Source organism: Phialemonium atrogriseum (assembly GCF_030411735.1).
Source record: "Phialemonium atrogriseum strain 8032-3 unplaced genomic scaffold QBC33scaffold_5, whole genome shotgun sequence".
NCBI lineage: Eukaryota > Fungi > Ascomycota > Sordariomycetes > Cephalothecales > Cephalothecaceae > Phialemonium > Phialemonium atrogriseum.
In genome coordinates this window covers 341,549-362,211 of record NW_026848142.1, presented here as the reverse complement: position 1 = coordinate 362,211, position 20,663 = coordinate 341,549, and the positions used below count along the sequence as shown (strand labels likewise).

At 56.5% G+C, this 20,663-nt stretch overlaps 9 protein-coding genes across 9 annotated transcripts; 5 read left to right on the top strand and 4 right to left on the bottom strand.

The window, feature by feature from the left end:
• The first annotated feature begins 324 nt into the window (after positions 1-324).
• QBC33DRAFT_529543 (c-myc binding protein) lies at positions 325-1,681 on the top strand. Its single transcript, XM_060427153.1, has 5 exons — positions 325-441; positions 508-666; positions 745-863; positions 973-1,090; positions 1,155-1,681. Exons 1-5 carry the CDS (start codon positions 414-416, stop codon positions 1,202-1,204), a joined length of 474 nt encoding a protein of 157 aa, XP_060286119.1. The 5' UTR covers positions 325-413; the 3' UTR covers positions 1,205-1,681.
• On the bottom strand, positions 1,334-3,998 carry QBC33DRAFT_529540 (uncharacterized protein). Its single transcript, XM_060427152.1, has 5 exons — positions 3,567-3,998; positions 3,160-3,488; positions 2,520-3,100; positions 2,185-2,460; positions 1,334-2,132 (listed from the first exon to the last, which is right to left on the bottom strand). Exons 1-5 carry the CDS (start codon positions 3,655-3,657, stop codon positions 1,640-1,642), a joined length of 1,770 nt encoding a protein of 589 aa, XP_060286118.1. The 5' UTR covers positions 3,658-3,998; the 3' UTR covers positions 1,334-1,639.
• Positions 3,999-4,135: 137 nt separating this feature from the next.
• Positions 4,136-7,138, top strand: QBC33DRAFT_609363 (P-loop containing nucleoside triphosphate hydrolase protein). The gene is made up of 4 exons (XM_060432385.1): positions 4,136-4,674; positions 4,748-5,196; positions 5,254-5,885; positions 5,963-7,138. The coding sequence occupies exons 1-4, from the start codon at positions 4,261-4,263 to the stop codon at positions 6,772-6,774; spliced, it is 2,307 nt and encodes a 768-aa protein (XP_060286117.1). The 5' UTR covers positions 4,136-4,260; the 3' UTR covers positions 6,775-7,138.
• On the bottom strand, positions 6,785-8,158 carry QBC33DRAFT_529533 (WD40-repeat-containing domain protein). The gene is made up of 3 exons (XM_060427151.1): positions 7,804-8,158; positions 7,126-7,744; positions 6,785-7,045 (listed from the first exon to the last, which is right to left on the bottom strand). Exons 1-3 carry the CDS (start codon positions 8,119-8,121, stop codon positions 6,960-6,962), a joined length of 1,023 nt encoding a protein of 340 aa, XP_060286116.1. The 5' UTR covers positions 8,122-8,158; the 3' UTR covers positions 6,785-6,959.
• Positions 8,159-8,762: 604 nt separating this feature from the next.
• QBC33DRAFT_529527 (ankyrin repeat-containing domain protein) lies at positions 8,763-10,080 on the top strand. The gene is made up of 7 exons (XM_060427150.1): positions 8,763-8,936; positions 8,995-9,020; positions 9,079-9,207; positions 9,286-9,388; positions 9,440-9,691; positions 9,757-9,851; positions 9,916-10,080. Exons 1-7 carry the CDS (start codon positions 8,885-8,887, stop codon positions 9,979-9,981), a joined length of 723 nt encoding a protein of 240 aa, XP_060286115.1. The 5' UTR covers positions 8,763-8,884; the 3' UTR covers positions 9,982-10,080.
• QBC33DRAFT_304652 (TATA element modulatory factor) lies at positions 9,913-13,140 on the bottom strand. The gene is made up of 3 exons (XM_060423430.1): positions 12,650-13,140; positions 11,126-12,585; positions 9,913-11,026 (listed from the first exon to the last, which is right to left on the bottom strand). Exons 1-3 carry the CDS (start codon positions 12,843-12,845, stop codon positions 10,067-10,069), a joined length of 2,616 nt encoding a protein of 871 aa, XP_060286114.1. The 5' UTR covers positions 12,846-13,140; the 3' UTR covers positions 9,913-10,066.
• A 762-nt stretch (positions 13,141-13,902) lies between these two features.
• Positions 13,903-16,076, top strand: QBC33DRAFT_512573 (aPHC-domain-containing protein; the record flags this gene model as incomplete). Its single annotated transcript, XM_060425918.1, has 10 exons — positions 13,903-13,981; positions 14,025-14,237; positions 14,309-14,448; positions 14,522-14,702; positions 14,779-14,925; positions 14,986-14,988; positions 15,294-15,304; positions 15,454-15,615; positions 15,677-15,843; positions 15,908-16,076. The coding sequence occupies 10 exons, from the start codon at positions 13,903-13,905 to the stop codon at positions 16,074-16,076; spliced, it is 1,272 nt and encodes a 423-aa protein (XP_060286113.1).
• Positions 16,077-17,177: 1,101 nt separating this feature from the next.
• On the top strand, positions 17,178-18,842 carry QBC33DRAFT_304345 (uncharacterized protein). The gene is made up of 2 exons (XM_060423426.1): positions 17,178-18,302; positions 18,375-18,842. Exons 1-2 carry the CDS (start codon positions 17,310-17,312, stop codon positions 18,636-18,638), a joined length of 1,257 nt encoding a protein of 418 aa, XP_060286112.1. The 5' UTR covers positions 17,178-17,309; the 3' UTR covers positions 18,639-18,842.
• A 203-nt stretch (positions 18,843-19,045) lies between these two features.
• On the bottom strand, positions 19,046-20,208 carry QBC33DRAFT_446556 (putative solute carrier family 25 member 38 protein; the record flags this gene model as incomplete). The annotated part of the gene is made up of 2 exons (XM_060424381.1): positions 19,046-20,097; positions 20,172-20,208. The coding sequence occupies 2 exons, from the start codon at positions 20,206-20,208 to the stop codon at positions 19,046-19,048; spliced, it is 1,089 nt and encodes a 362-aa protein (XP_060286111.1).
• Positions 20,209-20,663: the final 455 nt, after the last annotated feature.

Sequence of the window (20,663 nt, the reverse complement as noted above, 5' to 3'; positions counted from 1 at the left end):
ATTCAGGGGCTAAGAATCAAATCAATTGATGCAATGTTGTCAAGAACCACCAAATTTAAATAGGTTGTTATTACCTAGGCTTGGGAGGATGAAAACTAGGAATTAATCTAGTCTCCGAATCATAAGACTAGACAAAATGCCCTGAAGCATGTTTCCAGTGTGACAGAGCAGTCTCAAATCATGAATGCACCCCCTGAGCAGGAAGTTGTGAGGTTTGGCTTGGATACCTAGGTACCTAAGTACCTAGGTAGCATTAGGCTCTGGTCCCGTTTTTCGCTAACCGCAAAAACGTTGGTATAAGGGACCAGTGAGTTACCCCCACCAATTTTCCCTAGCGGGGCACACTCATCAGTATCTCCGTTTCGTTCATCTCATCGAAACCTCGTAGCCAGGCACCAGACAAGTAATCAAGAATGGCAGCCCGAGGAGGCCAGGAAGGAGGTGAGTGAGCGTAAGACCCAGCTCATATTATTCCCCTCTCTATTTTCTGACTCATCCAAAAAAAAGTGAGCCTCGACAGCCTCAACCCACAGCAGCTCACCCAGGTGAAGAAGCAGCTAGATGACGAGGTGGAGCACCTGACGAACTCGTTCGCCCAGCTCCATGCCGCGCAGGGCAAGTTCAAGGAGTGTCTGCGCTGCGTCAACACGGCGCCTACCTCTCAGGGTGCGCCCGACCCCCAACCCCAGTCCGACCCCAATCTTCTCATCCCCTCGTGGCTGACGGTGGAGGGGGGGGAAGCAGACAAGAGCAAGAAGAAGGACATCCTAGTGCCGCTGACGAACTCCCTCTATGTCCGCGGGAAGCTGACCAACCCCGACCGAGTCATCGTTGACGTCGGGACCGGTTTCTACGTCGAGAAGGTAAGCTTTCAGAACTCGCGAGACAAGTTCCCCAAGATATGAGTGAGAACGGGGAAAACCCCCGTCATGGCAGCATCTCTAACTTGTCGTCTTGCGCTCCCCTTTTCAGGATGTCAAGAGTGCGACGGAATTCTATGAAGACAAGGTGAAGCAGCTGGGCAGCAACATTCAGGACCTCGAGAACATCGTCCAGAACAAGACGAACAGTCTTAGAATGGTGGAGGAAGGTGAGCTTGTTTTACCCTGCACCCCCAGCTGCAACTGGAGGCCAAGCAGCTGATCGAATTGCAGTATTGCGACAGAAAGTTTTAGCAGGCTCGCAGCCAGGACCGTCGTCGTAATGGCCGGCTCAGAGAGGGTTTCCTGGATATTTGGAAGGCTTAGCTTGTGGATATCTTCAATATCTGCGCCGGATTGGGGCTAATTTGGAGGGCGCAGCTGCTTGACTACCATAGGTAGTCAAACTAATCATCTGCTACTCGTGGAAGGAAGGTGGAAGGTGGTTGGGGAAATGGCCATATCGAACTACCTAGACCCAGAACCTCGAAATGTATGAGGATCATGTGTGACGCAGCTTTCTCAGACATCCGTTGCATTGTATCAATTAGAGTCGACGGCCCCCCGTCAAACAGTCACCAGAGAAGATACAAGACGGAGGAATGAGAGAGAATCAACAACCCCGAGTCAAGAAAAATATCCCGGCCAGACCTGCCTTGCTAAGCAAACGCCCTTGTCATCCCCTGTCCTGCCGTGGCTTTTTCTGCGGCTGTCGGACTCTAGTCCTCGACATACTGGAACTCCGCAACCTCGCCAAGAATGTCCTGGACCTCCTTGACGCAACGGAAGAATACCTCAAGTCCATCATCCTTACGGTCGACGTCAGGAAACAACTCGTTGAAGTTGTCACTCCACTGCCGAAGACCTTCTGCAATATTCTTGGGGCCTAGCTCCTCGTCCCAACCAACTCCCCTCATTGTGACTCCCGATCCCATGACGGCCGGGGCATTGGTTGACGGACCTTCCCATTTGCGGAAAAGAGAAACTTCAACCAGGTACGGCGTGCCTCTGATACGGAATACCCACGTCGTCTTCCCCATGACCCCCTCGAGCTTGGATCTCGTGGCGAAATCTTTGAGGACGACCACATCTGGGAATGAATGGTTCTGTTCCTTTGCCTTGAAGCGAGTATTGACTTCAAGTTCGCGGCGGTTAAAGGGAAGTGAGTCGACCTTGACCTGGGTCCGCACCTCCAGGTCCCAGTCATATCGCCTGTTTGCGTGTCAGAGAATATCAGACTAGGGGCTTGATAAGAACGACTTACGACTCAGGGCACGATGTGACGATCTCGACAGCCTGGTGCCGCTTTTCCCGACGGAAACCATGAACAGGGCCAAGCCGGTACTTGGTGGTCGCCCGGTCATTGTCTAGCACACCAATGACTTCTGTCTCGAGATCCAGACCCGCAGTTTTCAACATCAGGGTGTGCCTTGCTGGCACATCTTTGAGGTCGGGAATACGCGGCGTGATGGGTTCAAAGAAATTCTCTGAAGAATAGATCTTTGTCATCAAGTCCTCGTTGAACCGGTCGGAACCAAGACTGTATGTATATGGTCAGTCAAGAGTTGTTTTTTTCTTTGAGAAAGCGAGGGACCTCACAATCCGTCCAGCTTGAAAGTCCCTCGTAGACTGATACGGCGGGTCAATATCTCCAAATCGTCGAAAGAATAAGTATCCTTGTCCTTCTTCCATTCCTGGAGTCGCAGGGTCCCAAAGTACACTCCCATTTGCATCTCATTTGGATTCGAGCGAAGGCTTCCAGCAATCTGGAACATCTTGTGGCAAAAGGCGTCCTGATATCCCTGAGTGAGAGGTTCGAGCTCATCGTTGTCGGGCCCGGAGGTGTTGGTCGTGCTGGGCGACAAGATGGGACGCGAACCATCTGGTGCCTTCTCAAGCCGAGCTTCAAAGTGGTCTTTTCCAGAAGTTGGAGGGCCTATCAGTATCTGGGGATGCCATGCCTTAGAGTCATCTGCTTGACTTTCCAGGGCTTTGAAAATGGCCTGGATAGCCTCATGGGCCCTGAACTTGGACTGGGCATTGATCGAAATTGTTCCATCGTCAGTTGGCAGTGCAATATTGACGTTGTAGCGGACTGCAATCTGTCTTAGGATGGTCACCAGATCAAGATCGTCCGCATCCAGTTCTTTGTAGCCAAACGAGGGCAACGCCAGCTTAACCTGGTATACACTGTCAGTCTCTGCAGACGTATATGGCACCAGTTGGATGAGCAGCTTACTTTCACCCTCATCTCCTCTCGATTGCCCTCCGAGCTGGCGACTCCGACAGACAGGTCCTGGGGGTTGACATTCGCAGAATTGGTTGGGGCGCCAGCGCTTCCATAAATTCGAGTGTGTATAGTGGACACTGCGGCAGATTCTGTTCGAAGTGGGACAGTTGGAGGAGCGGGATGGGCTTCGGGCTGCTGGGCGGCCGTGTCTGCCTGGAGTGGTAGTCGTTGCTGCTGGCGTTGGGCTCCACGAGCTGCTCGTTGGGTCCCGCGACCTCGTTTACCTCCTTGGCAACTTTGAGCACCTCGCCGACCCTGTTCTTGCTTCTTCATCGTTACTGAAATCCTCATTAGAAATCCCCATTCGTTCGCAGGCCCAGTGCGTGTGGGCAGACCTTGAGATATAGGGTACTTACTAAGATCCTCATGGTTCGATGGCAGGATCAATATGGTTGAGGTGTAGTTGCTAGAGAAATTGCTGCGAGGGTTGGAAAGGGGGATTTGCATCAGTAGGGAGGTACGTGTTTATATTGGTATTGCAAGTTTTAGAAACTAAGTAGAGGCACCTACCCGCCAAACCTGAGGCAGTTTGCTTGACTGAACAGATGGAAGGCAATGACAAGGAAGGTACCTGCCTACCCACATACCTTCTACCTTACAAACAGTAGAAGCCATACTTGGCTAGGACGAAGGAGCAATCAGGCGAAGGGATTGCTGTCTGCAGTCCATGCCAGTTACCCCCAATATTGCACAACACAAACGAAAGCAAGATCCGAGTTAATGGCCTTTCTCAGATTAGCAATCACCATACTGTCTACTTGTAACCATTGTGACCACTGTCATCGAAGGTGAGGAAGTCAAAGGCGGTGTCTCAAGGCGGTGGACGTCCATGCACTGCATGTGGGGCTCATCCCTCTTACGTCATACTGCAAGGACAAGGGTGTAATTGAAAATTGTCACGCTAAATCAAGCGACGCGTCCAAGACGCGTCTCAAGGTTGTGGATTTTGAGAGCGCCAGCCCTCCTTTTCCTACAATTTGGATCGTCCATGTTTTCAAAAGTCAACAAGCCATTATCTATATCTTCGGACCTCATAGAGTAGGTCTTAATATGCCGGAATTATTTTCTCAGAGCCAGCTTGACCGCCCACAGGAACGAGCAACCAAACCGCCTCCTGGTATCACTAGATATGACTCTGACGACGAACTCGGAACCGAGGACTACCCTTGGGAATGGATTTACGAGTCGGAGCAGGCCGAATCCCCGAAAGATAATGGGACTGGTAGCACTAGGAAGAGGAAGAGGACGCAGGAGCGGAAGATCGTCGGCGCTCGCATGGGAGATTTCGAGTGTGCTTTGGGTGAAACCGTGTTATTGAAGGCCGAGGGCTCCAACGAGGCGTGGGTTGGCATAATATGCGACTTCGTCGACGATGACGAGGGAGAGAAGGCTGCCAATTTTATGTGGTTTTCCACAGAGAAGGAGATTCGCAACAAGGAAAAGAAGAGGAAGGATGCCTACCCGGTAAGCTCCTACCCAGGATTGGTAGCTGCTGGGGTAGCTGCTGCGTGACACTGACAGGTCTACTCTGCCACAGAACGAACTGTACATCTCGCCTTCGTGGGATATCAATCCTCTAGCGGCAATCAATGGCACAGCCCGTGTCACTTCATTGCAAGCGTTCCTGAAGGACTACCCAAGCGGCAAGGTCCCCCGAAAATCGAAAGATTCCGGAAAGGTTTTCATCTGCCGTCGAGGATGTAATACAAGGACCGCAACTTACACCGACGAATTTGTGTGGGAGGACGTCTACCGTGGGAATGAGGACATCGACACTCTAGTGGACCTTGTCAAAGGAGGGACTAAGGCGACTAGAAAGCGGAGGGTAGGAAAAAAAGAGCCTCCAGAGACAGACTATGCTCCTGGGGAGGATGCGGAGGAGGCTACAGACTATCCTCGCACCCCAAAGAAGCCGAGGAATCAGGACGCCATTACGCCGAGCAAGCGGGGGAGTGGAAGCAAACCCATGACTCCTTCACATCGGAAGTTCGTCTTTCTTCTTTCTTCTTCCCTTATGTGAACACCAGCCTAACGATTATTCAGGATTATGGTAAAGAAACACCTCGACTTTACCCCATTGGCCACTCGAGTACTCTCCCCCAACCATCACCTATCCTCCCCCTACCAGCTCGCTCGATCACAGCTCCACGTCGCCTCAGTTCCCACCAGCCTGCCGTGCCGAGAGGCCGAGTTTAGCCTCGTATATTCGCATTTGGAAGCCGCCATTACGGATGGAGTTGGCTCCTGCATATATATATCTGGCACTCCCGGCACGGGTAAGACGGCTACCGTACGGGAGGTGGTCTCGAGGCTGGACGAGGCGGTCCGTTCCGACGAGCTGGACGACTTCATCTTCGTGGAGATCAACGGCATGAAGATCAGCGACCCCCACCAGGCATACTCGCTGCTATGGGAAGCTTTGAGGGACCAGCGCGTCAGCCCGGCCCAGGCTCTCGACCTTTTGGAGCGCGAGTTCAGCAACCCTAGCCCCCGCCGGGTACCCTGCGTCGTGCTGATGGACGAGCTCGACCAGCTGGTCACAAAGAACCAGGGCGTCATGTACAATTTCTTCAACTGGCCGGGCCTGCGGCACAGCCGGCTCATCGTCCTGGCCGTGGCCAACACCATGGATCTGCCAGAGAGAACGCTGAGCAACAAGATCAGCAGTCGTCTCGGTAAGCCGTTTGCATCCCAACCCCGAAACCCGTCCGTTACGCACGTACAAGCCATACTGACCCAAGCGGCGCACCAGGTTTGACCAGAATCACATTCCCCGGCTACAACCACGAACAACTGATGAGGATCGTGAAGTCCAGGCTGGAAGGCGTCCCGGGCAACATTGTCGAGCCGGACGCCATCCAGTTCGCGAGCCGCAAGGTAGCCGCCGTCAGCGGCGACGCCAGGCGGGCGCTCGACATCTGCAGGCGGGCGGTAGAGCTCGCCGAGGCGGACAGCCGTGCAGCCGAGTCCGAACCGCCGACGCCGAGCAGGCGAGCAGCAGCAGCAGCAAAGGCGGCCGCCACTCCCGGCGGCGATTCGACCACGGCGACGACGATGAAGAAGAAGGCTACCGCAGGTAGGGTGACGATCGAGACGGTCCGGCGCGCCATCGGCGAGGCGACGAGCAACCCGCTGCAGCTGTACCTCCGCGCCCTGCCCTTCGCCCCGAGGCTGCTCCTCTCGGCGCTCCTGTCGCGGACCCAGCGCACCGGCCTGGCCGAGAGCACGTACGGCGACGTCCTCGAGGAGATGCAGCGCATGCTGCGGCTCTCGGCCGGGGCCTCGCGCCCGCTGGGCCTCCTCGACCACCGCGGCGGGCCTGCCGACCCGGATGCCTCCGGCGCCGTGCCGTCGAGGGCCGCCAGGCCCAGGCACGAACCTCGCGTCCTGCGGCCCACCGGCATGGGCAGGGCGGCGGCCGACCTGACGGGCGCGGGGATCATAAACCTGGAGGCGCAGAGGGCGGAGCGGCCGAGCAAGATTCGGCTCGCTGTGGGGGACGAGGAGATCAGGATGGCATTTCGGGACGATCCCGAGATCAAGTCACTCGGAATAACGTTATAATAGATAAATCTCCCAGTGTAGATTAGGAAGGACGGCCTGAGGATGCATTGGGTGTTTTCTATCTACTTCCGTGATCCATCCCTCTTTGTCCTGTGCAGACACGCACACATTACAGAAATGTACATACAAGCAAGCACAATCGCTCAATTTTGAAGCCAGACACCCAACTCCTAACCTCCAACCTTCTAGAATTTCCGTCTCGCCATAGTCGGTTTCCAAACAATGGGATGCGTTTCCGGGGTCGCTTCATTATCAGGCTTCCAAATTTTGACTGCACAAACCGTCTGTCAGTACACATGACTTCGTGCGACGAGGGACCAACAACTGCAGGAATGGGGAGCTGGAACTTACTAGTCTTATCGGCCTCGCCGCAGATCAGCCGCGTGCCCGAGTGGTCGAAGACGGAGCTCATGATGCCGGACTCGGCGTCGAGCGAGCCGGGCTGGGCGACCGTGTCCTGGGCCTGGAAGCGGTAGCCGGACTTCCAGTCCCAGAAGCTCATGGACCCGTTGTCGCCGCCGGAGAAGAGGACGTTCTCGTGGTTGGCGGAGAGGGTGTTGATGATGGCGTTGTGGCCCTCAAAGTTCTGCATGAAGGCGCCCTCGGGGCACTTCCACTGCTTGATGCTGCCCGTGCTGCCCGACGCGAACGTGAACTCGGTCGGGTGCGTGGCGAGCGCGCGAACGCCCTTCTTGTGGTGGGTCAGGACCCCCATCGTCTTGCCCGCCGCGAGGTCCCACAGCCGGACCGTCGAGTCGAGCGAGCCCGTGATGACCTGCGGGTCCGCCTCCTGGCACTTGAGGTCCGAGACCGTCCCCGTGTGCCCGGATAGCACGTGGACGTTGGCCCTGGTCCGCATGTCCCACACCCTGGCCACGCCATCCCGCCCCCCCGTGACCAGCACGTCCAGCGTCGGGTGCAGCGCCATGGTATACACGCCGCTAAGATGCCCGTGATAATGCCGTATCACCTGTCACTTGGTTAGTCTAATTTGTATAGAGGTGGGGGGGAGAGGAGAGAGACACCGACCTTATTCGTCTCAAGGTCCCAACATTTAACCATCTTGTCCTCTCCACAGCTGAAAAGATATGGGTGACGAGGGGAGACAGCGAGGCCCCTCACGGTGGAGATGTGACCGGTGAGGGTCAGTCTCAACGAGCCCGTCGCCATGTCCCAGATCTTGATATTCCGATCTCCCGCCCCGCTAGCGAACCACTTGTTGTCCGGCTCGACGGCCAGCGCGCGCACCCAGCCCAGGTGGCCCGAGATGACCCGCATCAGCTTCCACGGCGGGTGCCAGTCTGGCCTGGGCTGGCCGGGCGCGTCCGACCGGCGGATCAGGCTCATCTGCTCCGGCTGGCCGCGCTGGCCGCCGGCGGCCTGGGGCACGGGTCTGCGCGAGAGCACCAGCGCGCCGCTCGAGCCGGGCCCTCCGGGGCCGGCGGCCGCCGTGGACGGGATGCCCTCGATGAGCTTGCGGGTCTGCTCCTCCGACGGGGTGGGGGCTTCCTCCGCCGGTGCCTTGGCCTTCTTCTTGCGCTGCCCGGCGGCTGGGAGCTTGGAGGCGATCGCCTCGGGGAGGGTCAGGACGTCGTCGTACTCGGCGTGGAGGCGGACCGAGAGCGCCGTCTTGTCCATCCCCGGCTCTGAGGACGCGAGTGCGGGATCGAGCCTTATGCGCTTCCGCCCCGTGGTGTCGGCGTAGATCGACTTGGAGCGCCGCGCATTCTGAAGAATCATCGTCTTCAGATGTGTATCAGGGGCGCCAGACGCGCCGTCGGCGACTTGTGCGGCCATTTTCGTCGTCAGATAGAGTGTTATTATGACAGGAGGGAAATGGGTATTCCCAGATTCAAGCTATGTCCCTTCGAAATTTCGTAGATGTGGCTGATGCGGGTGCTTCAGCCACGACTAGGTGCCGCACAGTGTTGTATACAGTATTCGACGCCAAGCTCTCAGCAGCTTGGCCCTGGAGGCATCACTTACATGACATACGACGTCTCTCAACATGAAGAGAAAATACACAATATTTCAATCTTACTCGCCGATCTCTTGCAGAATCTGAAAGCCATCGTATCTACCGTCGCCTTGCACATAAATACCACGCAAGATGGAGGATCAATCAAAATTCGCCATACACGCTGCAGCCAGGGAGGGCAAGGGTGAGTGAGCTCCGCACAGGGCCCGGCGTACTCGGGTTGCTCAGCTAACCATCCGCAGTAATGACCGTTGAATCTCTGCTGAACGTATGATCCGAGAGAAATATGAAGGGAAAGTGTGGCCATTTTCTGATTCCATGTCCAGGCAGACCCAAAGCTTGCCCGTTTGCAGGACGACGACGGCAGGCTACCGATCCACTGGGCAGCATCCTCAAACCAGCCCGAGATCGTTTCGCTGCTGGTCCAGCAGAAAGGCTTTGACCCTGACATTCAGGTTAGAAACCAATGTTCTTCTGCCATAACAAGTCATGTGTTTTGAGTTTTGAAGTTTTAATGACGCCTGCGGCTATAGGATGAGAGTGGCTGGACGCCCCTTATGATCGCCGGGAGCGTGAAAGACGGCGAGAAGATCGTCGACCTACTTCTGTCCAAGGGGGCTGATGTGAACCAGACCAGTAAGGATCATGCCACGGCTTGGTGACAATCTGTTTGCTGACACACTGCAGACAACAGCGGCCAGACGGTGCTCCATTTTGTAGCGTCCAAGAACAACATGGATGTAGCTCGGAAACTCTTCGAGCAGAAGCCACCCGTCTCCGCGAGGGTTCGGGATAAGCGAGGACAGTATCCTCTGCACCGGGCTGCCGCTGTGGGATCAGTGCCGATGATCAGCCTTTTGATCAAGAACAGGAGCCCCTTGAACGCCACAGACAGCACTGGCTACACGGCTCTTCACCACGCTGTTGCGGAAGGACACGGTGAGTCTGATCTTTCCTAGCCTACCTGTGGAGAGCCATGGTTCTCATCCCTTCTCATCTCATAGGTGACGCGGCCCTTGCGCTCCTCCAGGCCGGCGCGGACAAGGATTTAAGGGACATGGAGGGACATCTGGCGCTCGATCTCGCGCCTGATACAGAGGTACGTTCCGTAGAACCTCGAACTAGCCCGAGAAGCAGACACTGACTCATCCCCACCGTTTTAGGTCAGAAAGTATATCGAGCGGATGGCAGAGGGTGAAGGCATCGAGCTCCATAGAGTGCGGGCCTGACTGGAACGGGTGGTTTTGAAATGAAGTCGGGGTATGATCATTAATAATGTTTGCCTTTAGCTTCCTTTAGGTATAAAATGGCCCATCACTTCACAGTCCTCTCAACCAGATCTCTATACATGGCTTTGACGTCCTGGACATCGGCGCGTAGCTCCTCGACGAGCTCACTCTTCTCCCCAAGGAGCTCTAGCGTCGTCTCGTATCTCGAGTTTATCTCTGCAACCTCAGTCTCGAGCTGGGCAACCCGCTGCGTTGCCTCCTTGCCTGATTCCACCTCCCTCATCAACGCCAGGATCTCCGCCCTGGCTTCGTCTCGCTGGTTGGATATCCTAGCTAGCTCTTCTCGCGCGCTGACCTTCTCGCTCTCCAACCGGCGAATGGCTGCGCTCATGCGCTCTACAAGCTGCACCGACGGTCCTGCAGCTACCGTCGAGACCGAAACCATGTCCTGCATGACCTGATGAGGCGAGGACGGGGTCTCGGCATTCTCAAACGCATCGTCTCTGTCCATCGGGTGTGTCGATGGCGTAGGCAACGAATCTATGGTCGGGCTGAACGGAGACGTGGAGTGGCCCGTTATGCCGCCCTGGATTGACGGCCGCGCTGGCGGTTGGGCCGAAGGCCGCCGGCTGAAAGGACGGTCACCACTGCCAATGCCGCTATTACTAGAAGGCGCGGATACCTTCCTGACCTTGGTCGGCAGGCCCTCCAACCCGAGCAAGTCAGAGCTGAAGGTGCGCTGGGACATGGTCAGCAGCGGCGATTCCGGTCGGCTGTTGACCCTGAAGGACGCGCTGGGCAAATCTTCCAGCCATCCGCGACGTTCCTGATCTGCCCGATCCTGGCGTTCCTCCTTCTCGGCTTTCCACATGTTCTTCTGTTTCTCCAGCTCTGTCTTCGACTCGGACAAGGCGCCTTCCGCCCGCTCTGCGCGCCTCTTTAGAGCCTCGAGTTGGGACTGGTAGGCCTTGACATCGTCCTGGAAACCTGGAAGCCTTGTATTTGCTACCTCGAGCTCCTCCTCGTTTCGCTTAGCACGGAGGGCCTAGGATCCGTTAGCATGTAGTCCAATGAGAGAGTGGGACAGAGAGAGAAAGAGGGTAAGGGGGTAAGGGGTGTAAGGGCATATGAGCGGTAGACATACAGCTTCGCGGGCCTTCTTCCTCATTTCAGATTCCCGACGGAGTGCCTCGTCGCGCTCTTTCTCCAAGCCCGCGATGCGAGCCAACAGAGTGCTCTCGATACCTTGCCAATTATCGCTGGCTATCGAGTACTGTGTCTGAAGGGTCTCGACCTGCCTAAGCAGTTTGGCCTGTGAGTCTCCCGTGGCGCCTGATGATGCCTCCTCGGCCCGGGCGCGAATCGCCTCCAGCTTGCTCTCCATGACTTGGGCCTCTGCCTTCATCTCGAGCTCTAATGCCCGGCACCGCTCGTTGGCTCGTTCGGCCTTCTCCCTGAGCTCAGTCGCTTGTATCTTCGCTCGGTCTGCAACCAAATCCTTCTCAACTTGTAGGGCAGCTACCGATTCTTCTAGTTCTGCGATGCGCCGGCGATCCTGTTCCCTCCCCTTGTTGTTGGCTTTCGCAGTCATTTCGTCGGCCTGGTCAGTTGCCGCCTCGAGCTTTGCTTTCAGGTCTGCAATCACGGCGTCTTTTGAGCTGACCTCAGGTCGTAATGCGCCAAGCTCCTTTTGCGACTGATCAAGACGGCGCTGCAAGTCTTGGTGTGCCTTCTCCAACTCGTCAGCTTGACGGGCTCGGTTGCGCAAGAGCTCGAGCTCCCCAGTTGTCTTGTCCCACGAATCCTTCAGGGTGCCAAGCTCTTTCTCATCTTCAGCAAGTTTTAGGCGCAGCTTCTTCATGATAGCTCTATGCTTCTGCTCAGTGCTTGCCAGGTTCTTCCCTTCTTCCATCAGTTGTGCTATTTGCTGGTCTTTCTCGGCCAGCTTCCTCTCCACGCTGCCGGCTGCTGCGGCGAGGGCTGTTTTCCTTGCCGAGTCTGTGGTTTCTCGAGCAAGAAACTGGAGCTTGGATTCAAGGGCATCGATGCGCTCGACGTAACTGTGAATCTCTTCCTGGTACTGTAGTTGTGCCTCCTCCATGGCCTTTTGCAACTCTTTGGCCTTGTCTCCATCACCTGCCTCTGTAGCCTCCCCACCAGATTCAGGGTTGTCGGTCGCCTCTGAAAGCTCCGGTGTAATGGCTGTATTCTCCTCGAGGACCACAGCTGGAGGCACTTGTTCCTCAGACCTCCTCTGACCATTGGCTCCTTTATAGACATTTTCTTGGCTGCCGTTTTCCCCGTTCGATATACTTGCGCCAGCACCTACGGCTTGAGGCGGCGTCTCCTCGGATGCCCGCGGCACTTCTTGAGAAGCTCGTTTGGAAATCGGCTCCTGTAGCAGCTGGCTCGATCGATCGGTACTGTCGGTGGACACGCGACTGGGGAGGTCGGAACTCTGACGGGGACTGGCCTGGGACGACGGGGCAGGCTTCGCAGACGAGCCATCGGGCCTCTGGCCGGCGGACTTGGCGGCAAGCGCCCTCGCAAGGCGCTCCTGGAGTCTGTCATTGGCACGGTTGGTCGAGGCCGTCCTTGAGGGAGCTGGGGTAATCGGTAAGGTTAGGAACGGTGATGCACGGGAAGATGGTGCGCCGGAAGAAATTACCTGGGCTCTGCTTCTGGGGCGAAGCTGGTGCAGCCGCTGGGGTGGATGAGGAGGAGGACTTGGGGTCCTTGTTGGGGTCCTTGTTGGGAGAGTCTTCGTTCTCGGCGAGCATATTGTCTAGCCGGGCCTCGACCCCAGCCACGGCCTGCGAGAGGAAGGACCCCCATCCTGCTCCACGTTTACCCGGTGCTGCCATGGCATCTACCTATGCAGGAAAGTTTTGGCGCGCAGGTTCGTATATGGGCGGCCATCAAGCGAATCTGGGATTCACGAAGCAGGGCATTTGGACTGTCAATCAACGTAGTATTCGGCGTCTGTTCTGGCCAGACCCGGCTGGGAGGTGGAATGAAGGGAATCGATTGAAGTCTCAGGGCGGATCGCCTGACCCAGCGATGTGGCTTCTCGAACAATTTTGTGGTTTCTGTTTCTGGGTGTGGAGGTTATCCCTGCGCGCCTGCGCAATCCCGTCTTACGTGGAGTTGCCCCGAAGCTGCGGTGGCCGTGCGCGCTGGCACGGCATGTTTTACGAGCTGCTTGGCTTGCCGCAGCAGCACCCGTATATCACGCCTTCACATGGATTACTAGCAGCTCACTAGTCAAATGCCTGCCTAAATATAACCACATCTGCAGAGAGAACAGACTGCAGCTAAAGTCTTCCTCTGGTTTACGTGGGAGAGATCAATAGTGGGTGGAGGAACATGAGAGCTGTGGCTGGGTGGCATCGGGTTAACCAGGCTTAGAACATGACGGCATCCCGTCGGCTGCAGCCAAACCGAAAGAGCTTGTGATGTCTATGTGCATACGGCAAGACTCCCGGCCGGATACTTCGGTAAGAACGATGGAGGCTTGTGAGAGTCTCATTCTGATCGATTGTCATTTTATATCTCACCCACTGTGGAATTCTTATCCCTTCCGTCCGCAAGGGTGTTATAATCCTCCCTGGCAGCAACTGGACTCGACAATTGGATGCCCTTCTGCCCCCCTCTTTTGGCTACCCATGTGTCGAATCCCTTTATAACTCTGCATCGGCTACTACTTGAAAAGCTAGCTTGCCAAGTTTGAGCCAGCTCGAGTGAGCCGGAGAGAACACTTACACCTGCCCTCCCTTTTTGTCAGATGGTCTTCCGGGGTCTGTAACAAATTGCAATAGAGCTCTGTCTTGCCCAGTTTTATCGTTGGACAGACCTGGCCTTGCTGTTCTCCCCGAAAGCTAGCTCTGCTGGAGCAGGCCGAACACCGCGCCGAGGGCCACCATGGCCAATTGTTTCCAGATACCGTACCGGAAGTCCCGGGAGGGCTTCTGGGGAGACCAAACCTCGACCCTGAACTGGTGTGAGGAGGTGAGCATTTTACCCCTAGACCGCTCTGCTGCAAGGTGGTGCTTACCTCGTTCTGAACCAGGACTACAACATCACCATGTACTGTGCCGAGCTGGTCAACACGGCGACCAACCTCGTGTTTATGTGGCTAGGTCTCAAGGGCTTCCGGAATTGCCTGGTGTACTCTCATCCGCCCATCTTCACTTTGGCATACATTGGGTACCTGGTTGTCGGTGCCGGTTCAATGGCGTTTCATTCAACCTTGAAATGTACGGGCAGTGGCCTCATCTGCTGATCTGCCCCATTCTTTGTGTGTCCCAGCTTGCTGAACTCGTTCCAGACTCGATGCAGCTAGTTGACGAGCTGCCCATGATCTATACAACTTGTATCATGGCCTACGCCGCGTTGACATACTCGAGATCCGTTCGGTTCCGCGTCGTGACTGCGGCTAGCCTTGCTGCGCTTGCATGGTGGATAACGGTGGGTTACTGTCCCATCAACTTTCGGTTTGAACTCGGTGAGCGATCCCGGCCTAACTCGAAGGACCGTACAGGACCACTATCTTCGCGCGAAGGATCCCGTCTTCCACCAGGTTGCCTATGGGGTCATGACAACGTCTCTCGTAACCCGTGGCATAATTGTCATGGAGTACCAGCTTCGACCGGCATTACGGCAACGAAATCCAGAGGAGTGCGATAAAATCATGAAGCAGATGTGGAAGTTGACTGTGACTGGTCAGTAGAGAGAGGCGTGCCTCGCATGGATCCTACCCTCATACATATATGGGCTAATTTTCCCAATTTTGTAAAGGTCTCGGTATGTTCTTGACGGGCTTCTTTGTTTGGAATATGGACAACATCTACTGCCGCCATCTGTTGGCGGCAAGGAATCATCTACTGCTGCCGTGGGCTGTGGTCCTCGAGGGCCATGGGTGGTGGCACGTTTTAACAGGACTAGGTAAGTGAACGGAGCAAACCCCCCTTCCAAGCAAGTGAAACATACTAACATTGGATCCAGGTGGTCAGTCTTTTTACTCTCGTCTTGATCCCGTCTGCATGCTAACAGCGATATGTGACACAATAGCTTATTACTTCATCGTATGGGGTCTGTGGCTCCATCGATGCTTGGATGGATACGAGAATGAGTTTATGCTCAAGTGGTCGTCCTTCGCTTCAGTCCCTGATGTCGTCCCACGAACTGATGGGCGCCAGGGGCCCTTGACAAATGGAGGAGTGGGACATCCGAGCGGAAAACTAGATTAGGATAAAAACCGAAGACACCCTGTCATAACTCTATGTGCAAAACCATCTTTAAACATTTTGCAGACGATGAGAGAGTGAGTGCTTTCACTTTTGACGGTTATTCATGGACGACGTTGAAGCTGGAATGGGGGAGTAGGGGCGGGTGGTGGTCCGGAGAGCACTTTAGCGCTGGCCAAGGCAGTTCCAGTGTTTGAATAGTCGCTGTGGTGGGGCTTATCCCAAGTATTCGTTTGTCAAATGTCTCGTCAATGGCCTGTGGGGTCATGCAGAGTCTCATTTGCATCTCATCAAGCACTTTCCAAACCACGATCACCGCTGCCACAGGTCTTCACCTCGAGTCAGGCTTAGAATCGCCATGTCGATATCAAATGAAGCTCTTCAGAAGGTGAGATGAGAAGCGTGACGTTGATAAGACTTTGATCGGGAGCTAACGTAGACTGGGACAGCTCGTAAGAGAGATCGAGTCGCAGGCGATCGCTGCCCAACAGCAGATCAGTCTCGTCAGGACACAGCTGGCGTCTAAGCAGCGAGAAATGCGGTTGGCCCAGCTGACGCGAAGCGAGCTCTCGTCGCTCCCGGCCGACACCGCCGTCTATGAGGGTGTTGGCAAGATGTGATGACTAACCCACCCCTGAACTGGGCCAGTCCACGGATCCTAAAGCTAACTCCTTCTTCAGGTTCGCCGCAGTGCCGGTCCCGGAACTACAAGACAAGCTGGCATCGCAGATGAAGGAGATGGAGACCGACGTCGAGGGCCTAGGCAAAAGGCTTCACTACCTAGAGATGACAGCGAAGAACAGCCAGGACCACATCGAGAAGATGCTCAAGGGCGGAGTGCAGGCTTGAGGAGGCTTGAGGCGAATCCCCTCTCACTTTCGGGAGCATGACCAACATACCATCTCTCACAACGATCATGGCCATGGCAGCGTGGCAGCTTGGCGGGCGGCGGGCGGCGGGCGGCGGGCCAAGCGACTGGTCTGATACCAAGATAGGTATGAAACATGGACAGATGCAGAGAGATCTTACCAGTCCCTCCTTTCTGGCTAGTCCTTTTTGGCTTTGGGGGAAACACATGTGTACTTGTTACATGCCGATATAGGCGCCGTGCCTCCTGAACCCGAAGGGGCTTTGGAACGCGAGCTACAGCACAGTATGAATAAGATCGATTGAAAGTTAGGCGCCTTCCACTGTTTCCCGTCCTGCGCAGCATACCTCCTTCCTAGCCGGTCAGAATTCATTTTGGGCATGGTTCTCCCAACTTGGACTGCGGGACTACGACCCACGTTCGAAAGGGAGGGGAACCACGTTTTTCATTCAGCGCCGTATTAGTACGCCGTAGGTAGCCCGGCCGTGCCTATGCGTGGAGGTACTTGGACATAGGCAGCTCGTACAATGTGCTTCGCTCAGCCGTCCCGAGCCCCACATCAGAAGGATCCCGTCCATTGAAATTGGCATAACCTCAACCACACACTCTGCGAGTGCTTCGCAGATTTTACCGTCTTTTAATAGAAAGTACAGTACATCGCGACAGAGTACCAGACCTACGCAGCGCACCCTGGTCTTGGCTGCTTAGCGCCATGCCGCTTACAGCCCTACACCAAGAACAGATCCTCCCGCGGCCTATCGTGGGACCGAACAGCCAGCCCAATCATGGAAGTTACAACGCCAGAACCCGGGAATGAGTCGAATTGCGTGGGTAGTCAAGTGATTGTGCCGCTAGACTGTCGTCTGTTGGTTTCATTGCCTGCCTTGCATACGCGCCTACATACCGTTTCCTTTCTGTGCAGTCTAGATCCAAACCCCGGCGCTGATTGAACAGGGCATGGATGGATGGGATGCCACCCCCTGTCCTACCAAGAAAGGCGCTGACGGGAAATAAATGGGGGGCTCACACCCCGCTTTGCGGTCCTATTTCAGTGCTTACAATCCCTTCCGACCCCTCTCCCTCCCTACACACACCTGTCGTGCTTTGCTCTTGGTTAGAGAGACGACTGAGACACCGGACCATCAAGTGAGAGAGACCTTTGGACAAGAAGCCTTGCCTACGAGGACCGCCTAGGTGATCCCAGGACGATCAAGATGTCCAGCTACTATAGCGACGACGAGTCTATCGACGTCCATGTCAAGAGATATGCTCGGGCCCCTTCTCCCCACCGCCCAGCACCAGCCCCCCATTACATTCAAACCATTTCGCGGGATCGAGACCATGTTCGCGAGCGGCCCCACAGCTACTACCAATCTGGGCCCGTCTACCTGAACCCCGAGCGAACCGTCGTCACCACTCGCTCGAGGTCCCGCGAGCGCCGCTCCAGTCCGCCCACCAGCCAAGCCCCGGTTGCGCCTGTGATCATCCACAACAAGATCATCAATGAGCACTCCGACGACGACTACTCGTCGGAAGAGTCGGGCCGCCGTCACCACCGCCGGCGACCCTCCCATTCCCACTCCCGGTCGCACCACTCCCCTGGCTCGTCGTCCAGCCACATTGATGCCGCCCGCGACCAGTGGGAGCTGGAGAAGACCCGCCGCGAGCTCGAGTCACTGAGGGTCGCTCAGTCCCGCGAGCGCGACGAGAGGCGCATGGACAAGCAGTACCGCGAGGACGCCGAGCTGCAGCGGGCCAAGCGGGAGCTAGACGAGATCAAGCGGCGCGAGAAGCTCGAGGAAGAGGAGAAGCGCATCCGCAAGGAGCTCGAGCTGAAAAAACTCGAGGAGGAGCGACGCGAGGCGGAGGAGAAGGAACGCCGCGAGAAGGAAGCCAAGGAGGCCGTCGCCAGGTACAAGGCCGAAGAGGCCGAGCGCCTTGTCAAGGAGAAGCGCGAGAGGGAGTTGGCCGAGAAGGAGTACCAGCGCCGCATGCAGGAGGACTTGATCCGTGCCGGCGTCGATGAGAAGGATATCGAGGCCATCCTCAAAAAGGAGAAGATCAAGAGGGAGGACGAGAAAAAGAAGGAGGACGACAGGAGACACGCGGATCAACAGCTCGCTCGGCCTACTTACACCCGCATGTCCCTCAGGCACTTGGACGTCGAGACGTTGGTCTATTACAACATCGAGTTCGACTATGATCATGTACGTCTTCCCTTCTTTCCTCTCACGAGTTTCCCCAGATCGCGGTCACTTCGGTACGCTGACAGACATCAGGAACCGGGCTATGTTCTCATCAAGCGATGGGTGCCCGAATGGGAGCAGGACATGCTCTGGGAGCACACTCGCAAGATCCGCATCATCCAGAAGGCCGAGAAGGTGGACCACAAGGTCGTTCTCCAGATCGAGGACTCGAAGCACAAGCACAAGCACAAGCACAAGGAGGACGACCAGTTCATGTGGGTCCACAAGAAGACTGAGCGCAGACGCAGCAAGTCTCCCGGCCTTCTCATGTACCTCGCTGGTGGCCGCCCCAGTTAATCTGATGGGTACAATACTTACCTGCCCGGCCGGCGGCTTCGGGTCTCGGACTCCCCCCTCCCCATGATTCAGATTTGGCTCGCTTGCTTGGGTATAATGTCTTGACAGGTCACGAGGTGGGAGGAATCTGAAGTCAGGGAGATGGAAGTGAGCTGGAAGTCAGGAGATTTGAAGTAAGTTGGTATCTGGAAAGGGGGTGGAGATGTTAGAGTCGGGATGAGTTGTGCCATGAGCTTATGATCTATTTCTATGAGTCGAGAATACCTTTATCCCCAACTCAAACCTTCTGTTGACGCCGCTGTTACATGTTTTGAGGTTCGTTAGTTAGGCCCTTTCCTTTTAATCTCCCCTTTTTAGTACACACAAAAATACAGATAGCAACCCTGCGAAAAGTGCAGGATCAACCATCAAAGCACGTCACTCCTCTTGGCGCCCCTGCCCCATGTAAACTCGGCCCGCCGTATGAGCTCCTCGTAGACAGTCCACGCCAGGGCCGAGCTGAGCGCCTTCCTCGTCATGCGCAGCGCCAGGCCGTCCCACAGGGATCGGAACCCTTCCTCGGCGAGCATCCTCTTCGCCGCGTGGACCATGTTCCGGTACTGGCCCGGCTGCAGCTGGATGCGCGTCTTGATGGCGTCGAACGGGTTCGACACCACCGAGCACACCACGGCGGCGAGGCTGCCCGACGCAAAGTTGATCGTCGCCGCCCTCGACACGCCCATCTTCCCGCCCTGCCCCCCCGCCCCCGCCCCCTCCGTGTCGTCCCCTCCCCCTCCGTACAGCCTGCTCAGGCGCCTCTTGCTCTGCTCGTAGAAGAGGACGTACAGCCCCGCGTAGGGGGCGTCCCGCACGGCCGTGGCCCCGAACCCGGCGAAGAAGCCCCGGACCCCGTCGCCGCGGTGTATGTCCCGCGCGGCGCCGGCGAGGGAGTCGTAGGCGTACAGGCTGGACTCGTACCGCACCTTGATGACGGTCAGGGGCATGAGCAGGAAGCCGGCGAAGGCGCGGGCCGCCGCGCCCGCCAGGAGGTTGCCCGTGTTGGAGAGCTTGGGGAGGGAGGATGAGTGGCCTCCTCCTCCTCTACTGCTGCTGCTGCTATTGCCGGGGCCGGTGGGGAGAATCGTCGGCGAGGTTTCCGGGGCGGCGGCGAGGAAGGGTACGAGCGCGGCGTTCTGCCGGATCGCGTTGAGGCTGGTGAAGTAGACGGCGGACCCGAAGCCGGTGCGAAGGGCCGACGGCACGGTGCCGCGCCAGAGGGCCGCGACGGACGGGGCGAGGGGGAGGGGCCCGCGGCCGGTGGTCTGGTTTCGGGCGGCTGCCGCCTGCCGGAGGATGTCGGCGACGGCGGCCGTCAGCGAGTGGTGGCCCGACTGCTGGACGCGGGTCTTGAGGAGGTCGATGGGCTGCAGGAGGACGGCGGAGAAGACGCCTGAGCCGAGGCCCGCCACGAAATGGAAAGCTGGGGTTGCCCGGTGTGAGGGCTCTGGGTTAGTTACAAGTTACTTCTTTTTTAGGTAGCCGTGGGGAACCGACTGGACTTGGAGACGGTTTTGCGGGAGCCATCTGACATTGCGCAAGCTCTCCGGACGGGTGTCTCGGGGGAGACACCACGGTTATCTTAGACGGCGATGAGCTGCTGAAGATTGTGAACGCCGGGGCGTTGTCAGTCCATAATTAATATGACGGCCCCCTTTATCGGATTGCCTCGAGTGATCTGGGAGTCATTGTTATGTGGCAGCTTCATGGCCGAGTCAGAATCGAGGAGGAAATATTTATGACGGCATTCTTTCTGTCCGAGCTAGGATCTTCCGCTTCCATCCCTTGGCAGGCATCTGTCTGCCCCTGGTAACCGGCCACGCCGGCCTGCCCCGGCACCGGAATGTCCCGACTCCCATCGCTATGTACTGTACCTACCTATACAACTATTTACAGTTTACGTTGTGCAGGCATTTAAAGGATCGTTTGCAGAGGACACTTGTAACCCCGAGGGCTGCGTGGCGAGGGCGGTACTGCGATGCAAAGCAA